Here is a 17,839-nt window from a genome sequence, read left to right as displayed (position 1 = left end):
GTATGTTTTACTTTAAAGATGTATTTTAATTAAGTTTCAAACCGTTTATTTATAGAATATGAATAAAGTCTATTAATAGTATAAATATACTAAAGATGAAAAGCGGAAGGCATAAACATATTACTAAATCGCTTAAGTAGGACAAAGGAATGAACTTTGAAGAGTAAATCGCTTTAGAAAACAGCTCTAAAATATGGCATTATAACATTCAGGTTTTCTGTGCACCAATGTCAACATTTATACAATAACTAATTCCACGAAAATGGATGTATAAATCTTTTAACTTCCCAATTTCATATAAAAAATAATCGAACAGTGTTGGAAAGCTAGGACGAATGTGTACGGGAACAAGCTGTGCTGGTTTTCAAGCCTGGCTCTCAGAGCTAACACTCGTACGTTAGTCGTGCATGGTACGATATTTGTCTTTCCACCGACTCGGAGTCACCATCGTACATGTGCATGTGGTTGTGCATGTTATGAGAATTATCCAATTAACTTCCTTTATTACGTCTAGTACTGGTTTTTTATTCTCGTCTCATTTTCTTCTTACCTGATTTTTACTTTATTCCTCCTTTTCTCATCATCCCTTTCTCCGTACTTCTTAACTTTGCTTAATTCCCTCTTGTTTTAGTTATCCTTTCCAATATTTCCTCCCCTATTCTCCTCTTCTTCTGTCCTCCCTTCTTCTTTTCCATCACCCCTTCTTCCGCCCCATTTACCAGTTTTTTGCCCTATTCTGACCTCCCTTCTTCTTTTCTATCACCCCTTATTTTACCGCATTTACTTGCTTTTTCTTTTCTACCACCCTTCCTCCGCCCCATTTACCTGCCATTTGCCCTATTCTGACCTCCCTTCTTCTTATCTACCACCCCTTCTACCGCCCCATTTTCTTGCTTTTTGCCCTCTTCTGACTTCCTTTCTTCTTTTCTACCACCCCTTCTTCCGCCCAATTTTCCTGCTTTTTGCTCTATTCTGACCTCCCTTCTCCTTTTCTACCACCCCTTCTTCCGCCCCGTTTACTTGCTTTTTGCCCTCTTCTGATCTCCCTTTGTCTTTTCTATTGATCTCCTTTCTCCCCCCGAATTTACTTCCTTCTTGCCCTCTTCTGTCCACCCTTCTTCTCTTAAACTGCGAGCGTAACTCGGTCTCAGGCCGAGGTAGCCCGATCTACTTCCTGTCAAAATTGGACTCTAACTTCTTTGCTTTTGTTGGTGCATTCTACGTAAAATGAACAGAATAATCGAAAAATCCTCGATTGTCATTGTTCCCCCCTCAAAAATTCAAACGCAAGTATATGCTACCTTTTACTTCTGACTCTTGTTTAAGAAGCTCGCCTTGGTGAAAAAACAGAATGACTGAAATATTATCTATGGTACTTATTTTTGGTGCATTCGCCAGAATCAATCTACGTAAGATACATGAACAGAAACTTAAAAAAAGCATCGATTGTCATTGGCCAATACAAAAAAGCAATCACCAATCAGAGAGGTTCATGTATCGTTCATGTTCTCGATTTGTTCGTAGTAAAGTGCTCAGAGTTTGTAACGCACTATATATACACAAGACAAATTTTGATGCAATACATCAAAGACGCGGCTAAATATGTTTAAGCGTTAATATATATGTTTGTTATTATAATGACAGTAAACAAACGTTTAAATATTCTAACAATTGTTAACATTCCGAATAAACACGGACAAAGCCGAACTATGACGGTTTAATCATCTTTCTAGAACGTAGCTATTTGGTCGTCTTCGGCATGCGTAAATTATTTAGACTGGTACCTTGCATTATCACCGTTAAAATTATTGGTGTCGGGTCGATTCGGCCGAGATTACCCTTTGAACTTTCATTTTATATTAGTTAAATTTAAATTGTGTTAATTTCGTTATTGCGACTTATGATTGTTAGTAAAATCGTGGAATTAAGCTTTGTACTTCCATTTTATATCACTTAAATTTAAAAAAGTCAATTAATGTCGTGTTAAGTCACTTTAAGGCAATTTAGACTATTATTCACAATATGCCCGTAAATTCGCACATGCTTATTTACTACCACAGCGTGTTTATAAATCGTTTTAACGGAAATTAAATTTCTAAAATAACGAACTCGTATGATCGGCGACCAGTCAATACAAAAACACAGAGAATAACTTTTTTAATTTCCTGTTTTAAACATTAGGCTTATTCGTTTTATTTGACGTTTTGGAAGTTTTACACGCATCAAAACGGTTATTGACGACACTTTTTAAGTAAAGTTGAATAAGAGTTGATATCATAAACAAATCTTCTTTTTTCATAACTAAAATTTATCCGTATACACTTCCCCATTGACAGCTGCCAATGACATTTACACACGTGCCACCGTTTTGGCAAGGAATGGAATGACATTCGTTGACATCTATGGGATAATAATAAGAAGAGAAGGTTTTGTAATCAGAAGAGTATAAAACATGAAGTATATCCAACACAATCGAAAACAGTAAAACACAGCGCAAAAACACTAACAAATTAACAAAACAACATGGAAAAATAAGACAGACAAATGTGACAAAAATAATGAGCATAAATAAGGCTTTAATTAAATGAATGCTTCAAACAATTAGATATCCAATTCAGCTCATCATAATTTACACTTTGTTGTCAACCTATTTATTAAGGCAATTCATATACATTCAAAATGAGGGTTCTTTGGAAGTACAACATACAACCACAGTATTACTACAACACTGTCGGATTGATTGTTTACATCTCTGTTCGTTGACAGTAAATGAAAAAGTAAATAACGTGCGACGTTATATAAAGACCAGTGAACCCCTTCAAGGTCGAACATGCTTTTCTCTGAAGGGATCTGTTGGTGTTTGTATGACGTCGCACGTTACAAATGGTGTCAGCGGTGGGATATTGACAACTGCTGGAACGGAGTTGCCTTACCCTTGAGCTACCAAGACCAAGACTCGGGGACGAGTCTTCTCGGAGGAGAAAGTAATGTAACGGTCCGCGGTAGGAGGCGGATGTGCGTTCATAGTGTAACGCTCGGCTGTAGGCAGTTGATGTGCGTCCATAGTGTAACGGTCCGCTGTAGGCGGCCGATGTGCGTTCATAATAACATTTCGTTATAAACGGAAGTAAGTTCATAGAAAGGATGTTAACTAGGTTGGTAATATGCAAACTAGAAAAGCCCGGGCTCTGTGGGAATATATATTTAGTGTATATAAAGACCAGCGGACCCCTTCAGGGTCGAGCATGCTTTTCTCTGAAGGGATCTGTTGGTGTTTGTTGACGTCGCACGGTACAACCGTAACAACTCGGCCATCTCCCGCAAGCTTCGGTACGTATCTCGTTAATGGGCTTCAGGATATATAAGGATGTGATGAGGTCGCCGGCGATTAACTCAATTATCATTACGCTTAATAGAGTCGCATCCGATAGTGTTAACAATGTGCTGAAATGAATTATTTTGATTTGTGCCTTCGTTACTCTTTAGAGAAACTTGAAAATGAACTTACAGGACCAGTTTAATGTCATAACATCTCCTCCGGTTAACATAAAATATGTCCCTTGACGGTTGAAAAAACATACAACACGTTTTTCAATAGGGTTGCCGTCATGATGGACTATTTCAAATACCAGTATTATTTTCAAGGCCGATTATATGTTGGATAATGACTGAGGTGTTCCGATTGGGAATAAAACAACACTGCAAATGCGCTGGGCACCGGTATTTTATTTCCAGGGATCGTTATAATTGCGACATATTCAATATTGTCAATGGGCTAGCAAATAACCGACTGACTTTAACAATTTCACATTGTTCGCCCGAGAATCCAGCCCTACATAATGGAATAAACCTCGTCGACACATGTGGGATATTTAAAAAACACGTTTTGTAATCACACGCCCACTAATCGCCAGCTCCACCGCTTAACGGTGGTGCAAAGAAAATGAGATGTCGACACTTCCGTGGTGCAGCTGTGCCTATGTTTACCTGTACACACGTGAGGATGATATTTTTTTGAGAATTGTATTAAACGGACGTATTTCGAAAATCAGAGAGTCTGGTATCGTGTAGGAACACTTTTACTGCAAGATGGCTACGATTTCGTTTCTATATTGTGCGAGCTGTGTTGTCAGGAGCTTTTCTCCCGAATCGGACATTGAACTGCTTGCATTTCAAGTACACTTCGTAGTTTACACACATCGTAAGAACATTCTGGTGCATGCAAATATAACTGTAATGTATAGTTCTTACGTCGGAACACAACACAACTAATAAGCACCTCTTACAAAGGAAATATGCACATTTTTTTAAAAATGGTGGCGCTGTTGCCCTAGTGAAGGCGCTGTCGAGTAGTGGTGGCGCTGTCGAGTATGTTTTGCGCCCGAAGTAACATAAAACAATTGACTTGTAACATGTGTAAGTGTAACGTTTCTTCCCTAGCTAGCTCGGACACGCTATCTTAAATTAAACTACAACCCTATTCTCGGACTACATTGTCCCAAAAATTAAGTATGAAATTAATAATATATACAAGTGATTAACAATGCTTGCTTACAAAATCAATGATAGGAGAAATAATTATTATGGTTCAAGAATTAATATTTAATGATCCCAAAACCAAGAACGCACAAACAGAAACACTACAACACCTATGCTATAGCTTCAACAGGACCAGCAAACAAAACGCTTAAACTAATCTCACAATATATTTGCGAAACCCGCAGTCCTAATTGTATAGCTTGTACGAGGAATCAAACCACTGACCCTGTTCTGTCTGTATCGCAATGATCCAGGCTTACTAAAAGAAACCCCACGGATGTCCGAACCTGGAAACCAGAAGCTGTAGCGCAATGCTTCACTTTAATTATCCTAGTCTCCAAAAGTTCAGAACCCGCCCTAAACAGTACAAAAAAATACTGCAAAGCTTCCCTATATATTTAACGTGATGTTCTCCCATCGGCGTTGAGACACAAACTAACCATTTCTATGCCTTTCGCTGCTTTTATACCCTAACATCACGTGACTAAAATGGAATGGTCCATTATAACAAACCCTATGGGTGAAACCATTAAATATAACTTATAAAAAAGAGTAGGGGTGTCAAGTTCATTAATCTTTATAAAAGGAGAAACCATTAAGAATATAACTTCTTTCGTATCAATCTTATACTAAAGCCATGACTTTAATATTAAATACACAAAACATCCTAAAGAAGTAATAAGAAAACAGCTTAACTCGTAAAAAAATCAAATACTTTATAAATGTCACTAAAACAGAAATGTTTATTTTTCGGGCTCCGGACTACATGATTCCAGGAACATTACATAAGCAACGAGGTGTAGTTGAAGTGCAAGCAGATCTCAAATAAGCACAAGTCCGATTCGGGAGAAAAGCTCCTGGCACCACAGTTCGCACAATATTAAACGAAATCGTAACCATCCTGCAGTAAATGTGTTCTTACACAATACCACATTCTCCGATTTTCGAAATATGTCCGTTTAATAAAATTATCAAATATAATATAAATCATACTCACGTGGGTACAACTGCACAACGGAAGTGTCGACAGCTCATTTTCTTTGCACCACCGATAAGTGGTGGAGCTGGCGTTTAATGGCCGTGTATCAGAGCCGTATAAATTTAAAGAAATATTAATTCTCGCATGTTATTTATTTAGAACGATAACTAAAGACATTACCGATCTCACAATGTGTGCCCGAGAATCCCGCCTTATACATGCAGGTGTAGCTACCCATACTTTTTACACACGTGCCTAAATTTTGGCAAGGCGTGGAATAACACTCGTCGACATCTGTGAGATTTTTCAAAACAAATGGTTTTATAATCTTTGCACATGAATACATAATGTTTTGAGTGTCGCATTGTAAGATACTGTGAAAACTAAGTTAATTATGCAAGTGAAATGTGGGCCTCGTCTGAAAGTTATATTGTAGTTTTAAATCTATTATGGAAATTTTGCTTTGTCCTTTTAGATCAATCAGAAAGGTTTTTAACACGAAGACAATATTAAATCCACTTGCAGATATAGTTTGAATATTTGAATAATCAACCACTTCAGGTGTTGCATTTCTACGATCTACTTAAACATACACAAGGTCTTCGAATACAAACTTAATATAAACATTTACAAGCTTTTGTATTGAAAAAGACGAAAAGTTATTTGCCAACCTTCTTTTAAAACACCAACACTTTATCTCCAACTTCGCATTACGGTGCATTGCAGTATAAAATATTTATATTGTACATATATATTGAACGTAAGTGCTCGAACTGACAAGACCACGGTGCTTTATGTTGACGTACTGTTTATGTATACAACAGGCAGTCATTGTGCCTCAGGTATTGTTAATAAGTTCATTTATCCTAAATACGTAAATATATATATATTTACGTATTTAGGATAAATGAACTTATTCACAATACCTGAGGCACAATGACTGCCTGTATAACCAGGACGGCATACGCATGTGTAGTCATGGATACCACTTATGCAAGTCGCATTGTTCTGGCACACATTGTCAGCACATTTGTCTGAAAATGTTAATTCATACATGTATAAATATAGGTTTTGCAAGGCTTTTCCAAATTAAAATTCTTGATACCAAGTGACATCCAAACACAAGATAATATTTTATACATGTTTTTGAAAAATACTATTTTTTTTTAAGTTAAGACATGTTACTCAGTACTATAGTCATTTTCGTCTGTATTGCTGAAAATATTTAAAATAAATACATATATATATATATATATATATATATATATATATATATATATATATATATATATATATATATATATATATATATATATATCGACTGAAAGAATAGAATCAACTAAATTTTCAATAGAGCGTATTTTTGCTATTGGATTTGTTGACTTTAAAATATCATTAAACCCTGAATAATACACCTTCTTTAAAAAGCAAGGTTTCGGAACATTCGATTTAATATCATATATCGGGCCAGGTGCGAACCTAATATACAGATGTCGCGATTTAAACTGCTGATTTCTTTTAGAACAGCCTGTCCAAGATGAGTATACTCTATCACAAACAAAACATTCAATTAAAAATCTTATTTGTTTGAACAAAAGGCAACATATGCATCTAAAAGCTCATTTTGAATTGCCACTACGCAGCAATACAAATTTCAAATGGAATAATGAGCAAAAATTTCGTTTTGTAGACGCCAATCTCTGCGCTGAATGCTCTACCGTCTACCAGTTGCTAGATGGTCCCCTCAAGTAAGCTAGTGAGTTGGTAGACGTTAAGTCTCAAATGACGTTACGTCGATTCATATTAGAATAAATATATGCGGTATTCTATTATGCAAATGAGGTTTCTAATTTGCATAATATAATATCAAATTTGCATGATTTATGATTAAAGCACCTTTTTGTTTGTTGCGGTGTTTAATGATAAATAATTCAAATGGAAAAGAGTTGGAGGTAACCTTAACCTGGTAGGTGTAAGGGGTCGGACGGTTGTTTTTTTGTATTTTTGTTCTCCTCACAGTTACCTCCAACTCTTTTGTTATATAGGACCGCTAATAATGTGGTCCGTGTATACCTAATGTCGTTCTTGAAAAATAATTAAATTCAAACAAAAATATCGTACTAAAGTTTTATCATTGAGATAAATAAGCAATGGAAGTTGTACAAATGCAAATATTTCTGTTATTCAAACGAAAAACAAATCCAACAGAAAAATGCCACCCACGTTGTTGTGATTGTTTTGACGGTACGTTAGTGCTTGTTTTATCAGGTTGATTTTCTACCCGGGACACGTGCCTGAGCCGAAAACGAGGCTTGCATAGTTTCGAAAGAAATGTTAAATTGCATAAATCTCTACGTTAGCATATTTTTAATTGGTGTATTGTTGCACCTGTCTCATCGTCCACGGAGGAACTACGAAGGAGAAGGGACTAAAATGGATTGATAATAAATACCATTCTAAGTTATATGATGTCACAAATATCATGTTTCAAGTGTAAATGTAAAGTAGTTAAATTCTTAAATTGTAAATAAAATTGTAACTTTATTCGCAATATGACCGTTTCAAAATTACACCAATAGAACAGTTGCTTTTAATGTGTGTAGCATGTTTGCATACCAAGCACAGCACGCTGCCATAGTGTCGAAATTGCATGGTTTTCGTTTTTCGTTTAGATTGTCGTTGTGGCGATGTAAAAAAGCAGAAGAATTTTCTATGACATGTTTTGTAATTCCTCATAACACTTGAAGAATGAATTGACTCGTTTGTCGATTTGATAGTTTTATGGCTGTAATCCAGTGATCACCTGCGCCGACGATTACATAATCCACTATGGAAAAGTGTACTGGCGTCATTGTTCCATTCATGGCGTAACTAGTAGCTAAAAAGTTTGACAACAGTGGCCTATCAAATATAGGTACAGTTACATATTTACAGCAACATCTGTAAATTATAGCTGTTGTTGTATTTCAAAGAAAAGCTTCAGGCATAAAATACAGATGTAGCTATACTTTTTGCGCCAAAACTATAGCTACCGCTGTAATTTATGACTATTTTTGTAATTTACTTATAGGTACAGCTGTACATCATAGCTAAAGCCATATAGCTTTTGTTTCATAGTCATCTGTAGTTATAATGATACAATGAAAAATACAGGCAGAAAACCAATAGTCGAAATATCCAAAATAAACCTTGTTAAGGGTCACAAGGCAAGGGCCCAAACAAAAAATGAACTATTGACACAGACATGTTAACATCACAAATTCAAACACTAAACCAAACAGCGGTTGCAATAATTCTCAGCTGAAGCTATACTTTGGTTTTACTGTTGTTGATAGTACAATTCATAGCCTCTTGGTAGACCATAACCGTAAGCTTGCTGTGATAAAGAATGTTGAATAAAACTCGATTTTTATCTGTCTACAAATAATTGCATAATAGTATCCTAATTTCGGGCTCCTTCGCTTGTGTGGAACGTTAAAAAAATACAATATTGTATACCTAACAAAAAAACAAAAATAAAATACTTTGTCAGTATTCTAATGATTATATTGGAATTATAACATTTTTTGCTTAGTAATTGTTCGCATTGAAGATCCAACATATTGATATTATAGGCCGATTAAGCTATTACGGGTATTTTATTGTATTTGTCACTTACTTGAATTAGATCGTTACATAGAAAGAAATCCCATATTCTTTGCATTCCGAAATCTTTCCATGAACCCATTCATTTTGATAAACAAGTTTATATTGCACGTAAAATAATAATTTACCATATATCATTGGTCACAAATTTGATCATCCTTAAATAATCCAACGGGTGGTTTTTCATGTTTACACTTAACTAGTTTAGGGCTGACTAATGTATTTTTCATAGTAGTGGTAAATTTCCCGAAATATTTGACTTCGGGTATTTCGAAATGTTCAAGCAGTATTTATACGAACACCAGTTGGGGCTTTGTATTCAATACTGAATTACAGAGCACAATGGATTTGAAACTTACCATATGTATACGTAAGTAATTATATACCTCATTTCAGTTACAATTTTATTTACATATGAGTATCAAATGAGTTTAAACTTAAAAGTGTGTGAAATTGTTTGTTTAACTTTATTTACCTCTATTAACATTCTATCAAAAAATATCATATTACTCAGGCATTACTCAGGCATACCAAATAACTTCAAAACGACGCATATAATGGTATTGCTTAAGAACCTACCGTACAGGACAACAACTTTCCTAAAAAAAGCATTTTGTGCTGCGACCAATTTACATCCCTTTGTTATTATGCTCTATATTGATTTTAGGGAAAATTTTGTTTTTCGAACTCATAATGTCATTTTTGTATTTTATTTATATAAACTCCTAATTTCATCGAAAAGCATGAAAGGTAAATGTCATCATTTAATGTAAAGGTGCCATAACGTAGCTGCCTTCCGCATATCAGCATCAAATTTATGTTCCGTACGTTTATATTATGGCGTCATTTCCTTTATAGGGTCACTCGTTTTTTTTACTTGTCATATAAAGTATTAAACTGTAAAAAATGGTTCCATTTAGATTAAGGCCTTTGAGCCGAAAACGTCAGTAAAGAGTTATATCAAGGACAAAAACAAGTTGTTTACCTCAACCGAGCGTAACTGCATCGTAGTTGTTAAACTTAGCATCTTGATAGGCCTTATACAACACTTATTTATAGAGTATATCCTGGAGTATGATGATAATATTGTTGGCCCCAGGCTATATGCGAAAACATTTTGTTTTGTAAGTATTTTCTATAAATCGTTTTGACAAAACCAATCAACTTGTAATATTATAAAGTATCCCGGTAATTCTCTCTCAGAGAGTGTAAGGTTGATTTTTCTTGTATGCTTTTGTCGTAAACAAGGTTTAAGGAAACGTTTCTGTCGGCATCTGACAAAACATGAAGATAACATTATTCACTTAGAATTGTAGATATTAAATAAATAATAGAACGAAAAATGGTAAGAATAAGATGGTTCATTTACTTAAGAATGAGACGTGAGAAAAGTTATATATTAACTAAATATAAACATATTAAATATTTTTTTGAACTGATTCGTTACAAAATAGAGATCATTTTTACATGTAGATATATCAGCGCGGTTCATCAATTGATAATTGTTAACAGTAGTTCTAATATCATAGATATTTATGTTCATTACGCTTTCAAAATGTTCATGGAGTTTCAACAGTGAAATAAAAATGGTATTTCACTGTTTCAAACAGTTCAAACATAAGTTTTGTTCTTATGTTTTTCACTGTTTTGAAATTTTTACACTCTCTTGTGCCAAAGACACACGTCAGCGCGCACAAGGCGTGGACATAATTTCAACTACGTCGTTTCAAAACACATATTACATGCGTTACCGTCGCACTTTCAAAAAACAACAACATAAATGCTATTTAAAATCCATTAAGGAATATAATAAAAAGGAAACCTGTTGTATAGCATAAGTGATTATTGTGTGACCTGTAATTGGTTTAGAGCACAATCGACGGTGCAATATATATATATTCATTTTCACTGCTTTTGTTTTCCTTTTTAATACCACAATGACTCTTCTTCTTCCAAAAATCTTTACTTTTTTTTCAATCATTGTTAGTGATAGATATGATGGTGAAATTCACGAGGTATTTACCTCGGCTAACACCTACGTCTATATTGCTTCCATTGGTAAATATTACATTTTGTATTTTAAACAATTCTTGAATGAAATGATGAGCTATTGGTGTAAATATAAGCAATGCATTGCGTGATTGATGTCATTATCGGGGATATAAACGCAGTGTGGCTGGTTAAAGTACGCGTGGAATCCTTTGGCCTCCAGACATGCGTCCAAACCCCGATACTTACATAAATCCCGAAATTCATTCCTTTACTACTGCATCTTATTTCACGTTTTCTGGTAAGTATGAAGTTTTATCAGTGAAATAGCAGCAGTGATTTTTTAATACAAACTAATAAGTAAACATATCAGCTTTAGATCGCAATAAAAAACCATTGTAGGTACATCCGCACGGTAAATATTGTCACAAGTAGTTATTTGATATTCGAAAAAGTCGGCAAATAGCTCCATTATTCTATAATATTTCACTCGCGGCTACACCACTCGTGAAATATAACTCTTGGAGCTCACTCGATGAGATGTATTTCGATCTTATACTTAAACAAGCAATTGTTATTTTTATTGTATGCGTAATAGTGGTAACAGGGGAGAATTTACAATACTCTTCAAAGTATGTGCAGAGTTAACATTTTAATACATCAACAAGGCTTCAAGTATTTTGAACAAAATTGATTCCGCTATAAAAACAGTTAACAGATTAAACAAAGTGTATATTAATTATAAGTTAATTTGTCAATGACAGAATACATTTTCCCAAAGAATTCAGCAAAACTTAAATGGTAGATATCGTTTTATTATCAATTTCAGTTTGTGTTGTCTCCATCATCGGACACGCAGAACCTCAACTGGGAAAGGATTTACACGCCGTGTTTGGCAACCTCGCACTCTCAAAAAGCAATGTTCTTAGTATGGTGCAGTCGACAGCTGCAAGGTCAAGAAGAGCTGCTCAGGTTAGCTATGTAAGAAATATACATAAATATATGTTATAATGTTTAAAAGAAGTGCATGGTAGTTACCCTGTTATGAAGACCGACACATAAAATGCCATTTGAATATTCATTGCACCTGTGTTGGACGAGAAATCCGTTTCTATTTAAACATAATATGGCAAGCTTATAAGCGATTAAAAATGTTATTTTTGAGAATCCTTCTGCTATTATACTAGAACATAGAAGATGTTTGGCTTTTGGACTTGTACCTGTATCCTATATGCGCAATGGTTAACATATTGTTCATTTTTTCATGTTTCAGTCCTGTTCATTTTCATCTGTGCTTGTCCGTTTGAAAAAATGCCCAGGGCAGTCAGAACTCATTGAAAATAACAGAAACCTGATGTCTGGCTCCCCGAGCATAACAGAAATTGAGGAGTGGAACTCGACTATTTCAAACATCTGTAAAGAGTAAGTCTCTACCAAAGTAAAGTAGTTGAGCTTAAGGGATGTTTGATATAATTAAAGGACATTTGAAATTTTGATTTTAAATGTTAATTCTATGAAAATGAAACCATAAGATTCGCATTATTATTTAAGCATTGACAGAAGATGCTTTTTCCAAAATCGTTAATTGAAACTATTGAAAATTAAACAAATAGTTTTAAAGAATCATGTTCCAATTGGATATTAACAACTGTTGTTGCTTTTAGAGAGGTGTAACATCATCCCCCACCCCTCCCCTGCGTACCGAACAACTGAAATACTCTAACTTCTACGAATAATATTTAACTATGTTTAGATCCAGCATACCAAACTCCGCCACATTTTTAGTTTCTGCGTACCGCTTACAACCCTCTTGAATGCTCAGTACTTCTTAGTAAGTCTCTGAAAATACCGAGTACCAAATACGGTTGTTTAACTTTGATGGTTCTACTTAATGAATCTTCTTTAGACAATCATTATCATTGAGAGAATCAAATATACTTTTTGGCTGATCTGATAAAAAGGGTCTTCGTAAATATGAACATTATATGAAAACAAAAAATACTGTTTCAGGTCGGAATGCACCATTAAGTGTGTAGTTGATGCCATTGGAGAATGCTACCAGCAAGATCTTTTCTTTGAATCCGACCCAACAGCAAAGACGGTCGGGATGCGTGCGTTATGTGACCCTAAGTACGGTAGGTAATGTTTGTAAAATGTTTGTTAAAGTGTTTTTACTTAGACATAATCGTTCAAACATATCATGCAGTTCTTCATGTTTAAGAAAGGCAGAACGAGCGATGCGTGGACGCCCTACTTAGTCATTACGATTTTACATTATATCTTAGAACAGACTTACATTATAACATGTTTTATGCAGGCGGTGAACGAAATGTTAAAATGCAGTTGTTTTTTTTAAAAATTAAGCGGGGAACAAGGCAGTCTAATTGACAGGAAATGTAGGTTATGTATCTGATTGAGATTATACATGTCTTAATTTGTAGAAAACGACGCGTTGTCATAATTTTAATATTACACATCAACAAATTGTCAATAAATCCAATTTATTATTTCCACTGTATCGAAAATTTAGCCCGTTCTCAAGTTTAAATGAAACATCAGCTCGCAAAAGCGGGGGCAAAATTTCAACGACGTCAAATCCGTAATGACGTTACGTTCGCACACAATTTGGCGCGCATTCCTGAAAAAAACTCACTAATTTTCCTCTAATATCACTTTTAAGCATTATTTAAACATAGTAATATTTTGATAAGAATCAAATCGCAATATTTACACCGAATATTTAAGCTGGAATTAACGTCAATTTAACACTAAAACAATCAATGATCATATTTCGTGTTCGCGTTTGGGTGAAATATCATGTAAATTTTATTTCTGTCTATGGTCTTGTATTAAAACGTTCTATAATTACAATTTTTACATTACGTTACTTTAACCACGTCACGACCTTTTTTATCCCGCGATTTTCCGAATAAACGCCAATTAAAATTCAGGTTGACCGATCACCCCCCCATACCCTTCATTCAATTCAATTAATACACCACACAGTTGTTCTCAACCATCAAAAATGAGTTTACATAACTCCAAATTATCCTTAATACAAATAAAGGCCCATGATTGACTTAGGAAACTAGGTTAGAGTTTTAGGGCACACTGTGTCTGGTTAAAGTTTAAGGGTGAGTTGGGAGTTTCACTTATTACTTCTATACCTTTCATTCAAATGACTGAATACAGTTGTTAAACAGTTGGTGTCCCTAGGATCAATGTCAAGATTAAGGTCACTGTTACTAAAAATAGATAAGCGTCTGGTACTGAATAACTTTAGTTAGGGTTGACATATTGTGACCAAACTTGGTATGTAGGAAGTGTTAATGGGGGCTTAACATTTGTTTTTATTTAGGGTCCCTAGATTGAAGGTAACGGTCACAGTTAATAAAAAATAGAAAAAACAACAGTTAAAACTGAATCCCACAACGAAGGCTGACGTTCTTCTATCAACCATTGAAAACCTGATTCGTCGCATTGCGGCGTTCCTTGTTTACCTTTTGAGTTTGTCTGTTTTTGCTTTTTGAAAGACACATATTAAATCATTATTGTATTCATTTCTAACACCAAGCGGCGTATAGTCGAGCGCGCTGTCCTACGAAAGCCCTTGTTTTAATCGTACTTAAATACTTATAATTACGCATTGGCAAAACTATTTTTTTTGTGTGTGTGTTTCAGATTATATTGACAGTGTTCTGAGTTGTTATGCCTACTCTAACATTGACACCTGTTTCTCCTTGTTGAGAACAGCTATAAACGAAGCAGTTCTGAAATACAGCCGCAGTCCTAGTTCATATACGCTACGTGTTGATGGTTGTAGGTACGTATTCATCGAAACAGGATCACTAATATGTACTTATTTAACGAACGACATTGGCTGTCAACATCACAAGATATTCTGGAGATATTTTAATGACAATTTAAGGAAATTGCTTAAAAATACAGCATAAACTGTCAATAACTATTTATTTGATCAAGTGAGGACATGGGATCAACCAGGCAATTATGTTAGTATCTTGGTCTTTTTCCAGGGCCTTCAATAATTACAAGTCTTGCATCAACGTTACAACAAGAAACAACTGCACATCTGAGAAAGCCTACTTTTTGAAGAACTTTATCAAAGCAGGTGTTAGTTACGGCAAATGTGGTGCTCAAACAAACCCCTTCTTCAGTGACTACGCTGGTAAGATCCAGTGCTCCAACGGGTGGCGGACAACGCCGGGGAAAACCATATATCTGTGGATCGGTTTTATTTGCTGTTTAGTTTGGCCATTTTCTGCATAATAGTGTAAACTTCCAAATGTCATGATAACAATCCATGTGTCTAGTTTGTCTTCTAAAGATAAAATGCCTCTACCCAGCTGTTTTATTGGATGTTTTTATCTATGACTGCAATTTGAAGATACAACAGCTTTCCTTTTTGTTCGAATGTTAAAATGTGTTGAATTTATATAATGCACACAGCGACCATATATATATAACATATATATTTAGCTGGGTTTGTTCCAGTTTTTAAGGTAAAGCAAACATTTCTATCTTCTGTATTGCAAAAACAGACCAGGATGCATTGATAGATGAAATCTCAAGCATATTTTCATTTGAAAAAAAAATATGTTACAAACCATCTGGTTCAAATAGGAAATGAATCATGGTGTATGCATGGCATTGCCAAAATGTCAAAAGTGTCGTCAGTTAAGACCCTTTAATTTCTTATTTTCTTCTAAACCTCGTTTCCGCAAAACATCCTACACTCGTGTTGGGATAAACATATCTTACACGAGCGGTCATGAAAATAACTTATACGGATGTTTTTATAAGTTCTTAAAGAAAAATACTAATTATGATGTTAACAGATGTAAGGTTCTTTTTGTTACTGTTAGCACTCAATTTGAAAGCGTGTAAAATAGCGTTTATTCAATAGCTCTAATTCACCTATTTATCATTAGGTAAGTGATCGCGCCGTTTTTAACGTAAGTCGACAGTTGACAAAATATTCAATTCTTTTTAAATGCGTGTTTATACTCACATTTTAGTGTGATTTTTTAAATAATTAATGACCCTTTCTTTAGATGGAGATGTTCCTAGTTCACCATCATACGGATGTCAAATATTTCGCCCCCCACTGTAAAGTTATTATGGAAAAACGTTTGAAACAGGGTTTCAGATGTTAATGGTCCTTATAATAGTATATCTAAGTACAAAAGTAGTCTTAAATCGCTAATTGCTAACAGAATAGCTAATCCAGGTATGCCGTCGCTTTATTGCAAACGTTTACTTAGGGTTATCATTTGGAAGAAAATTTCAGCAAATATATATTGTATGTTTATTTTTAATAATGCTTTTTTTATTTTCAGTGTAAGTACAATAATGCTTTTCATTATGGAACTCTATGATCACAAAGTTGTAAACCTTTTACTTGCTAAGGCAGACTGTGTGGGATTTTTATAGTTTCAAACAATAACTGCATCATATTTTTGAAAAAAAAATGCATGACGTACTCTGAATTGTATTCCTTCGTCTACAAATAGAGTTGGGATCCCTAATCATAGAAGTACTCGGGGTAAACCTATTAGCTTATTATTATTTGTTTTATGCTTAAGTTTCTTCAAGTTAATGTAAACTTTGATAAGAATTATCCTTTACGTTTTTAGTTTATTCAGATTGTTGGGATAAGAGTGAGGCGGTGCACACAATCTAGTTTTAACACCCAGTAAATTTACATTTAACTAACCGTTCCAAGGCAGTAACTAAAAATCCTTGATAAACACCCCATGTTTTATATATTATAAATGAAGTGTGTTGTTTGTGGAGTTTTGTGTTGTTGTTCCATTTTTTCTGATTTCTGATTGTGTTTTTTGTGTTATATGTCATTGGCGTTACCTTGTGCTATTAAACGGCGTTTCTGTTCAATCTTTCGACTACCGGCAGTTGTTTCTGTAGTTTTTTTTTCATATAAATATTGATTAATTAGTAACTGTTATACGTATTGATATATATTGCATGTTTGCAATAATGTTTTTTATGTTAGACATACACCATTGTCTTTTTGTTTCAATTTGTTTATATGAGTGACAATTTAGGTTATAAAAAAGAAGCAAGAAACATTTGGTACCAATACTTACGTGAAAAACTACAGGAACAAGCACAAGTCAAACAAGAGTGGTCTTTAATACGACCTCTTTGTGTATGCTATTTGATAAACGGCCTTCAGAAGAAAAAAAAAGAATAGCAACACCCAGCCATGTTGACCATATATTTAGATTCCACATTCGTTTACATTCGGTAAACAATACCATGCTGTATGTCACATTTGGCAGAAAACTGTCAAAATGCTATGTTTTTAAATAACCAAAAAAGACATGGAAACCTTCAGAGTAATACATTTGTCGAGACCTATTCATCAAGAAAACATAACTTGCGTCATTTCATTCAGTCAAAATTTACCCCAAAAAGTGCGTTATTATGTTTGTAGTAACAACGGGATCTTGAGTCTAATAACTAATATTTGCATCCTATTATGTGTACAAGTTTTGCTCACAGTTGGTCAAAGCAATATGACACATGTAGACAAAGAAGAAAATCAAACCATACGCTGGATAAAACTAATTTGATATAACAAAGGCAATTTAAACATTGCTCTCACATGATCTAAGTTTCAAACTGATATATGTTTTTGATGAGGCG

At 34.5% G+C, this 17,839-nt stretch overlaps 1 protein-coding gene across 2 annotated transcripts; it reads left to right on the top strand.

Moving 5' to 3' along the window:
• Positions 1 to 9,494: 9,494 nt before the first annotated feature.
• On the top strand, positions 9,495 to 16,965 carry LOC128220351 (uncharacterized). Of its 2 annotated transcripts, none has more exons than XM_052928712.1 (6): positions 9,495 to 9,533; positions 11,982 to 12,124; positions 12,426 to 12,574; positions 13,163 to 13,287; positions 14,834 to 14,975; positions 15,187 to 16,965. In XM_052928712.1, the coding sequence occupies exons 1-6, from the start codon at positions 9,506 to 9,508 to the stop codon at positions 15,437 to 15,439; spliced, it is 840 nt and encodes a 279-aa protein (XP_052784672.1). In that variant the 5' UTR covers positions 9,495 to 9,505; the 3' UTR covers positions 15,440 to 16,965. The 2 variants fall into 2 exon arrangements, with proteins under 2 accessions (XP_052784672.1, XP_052784671.1); XM_052928711.1 differs by having other exon boundaries at positions 11,982 to 12,133.
• Positions 16,966 to 17,839: the final 874 nt, after the last annotated feature.

The sequence above is a fragment of the Mya arenaria genome, chromosome 15, assembly GCF_026914265.1.
Source record: "Mya arenaria isolate MELC-2E11 chromosome 15, ASM2691426v1".
Taxonomy (NCBI): Eukaryota; Metazoa; Mollusca; class Bivalvia; order Myida; family Myidae; genus Mya; species Mya arenaria.
This window is presented reverse-complemented; position numbering and strand designations above follow the sequence as displayed.

Coding starts and splice junctions, on each gene's coding strand:
- LOC128220351 (XM_052928711.1), top strand. CDS start 9,506: ATGGATTTGAAACTTACCATATGTATAC. Junction 9,534..11,981: donor GAAACTTACCATATGTATAC/GTAAGTAATTAT, acceptor TATCAATTTCAG/TTTGTGTTGTCTCCATCATC. Junction 12,134..12,425: donor GAGCTGCTCAGGTTAGCTAT/GTAAGAAATATA, acceptor TTCATGTTTCAG/TCCTGTTCATTTTCATCTGT.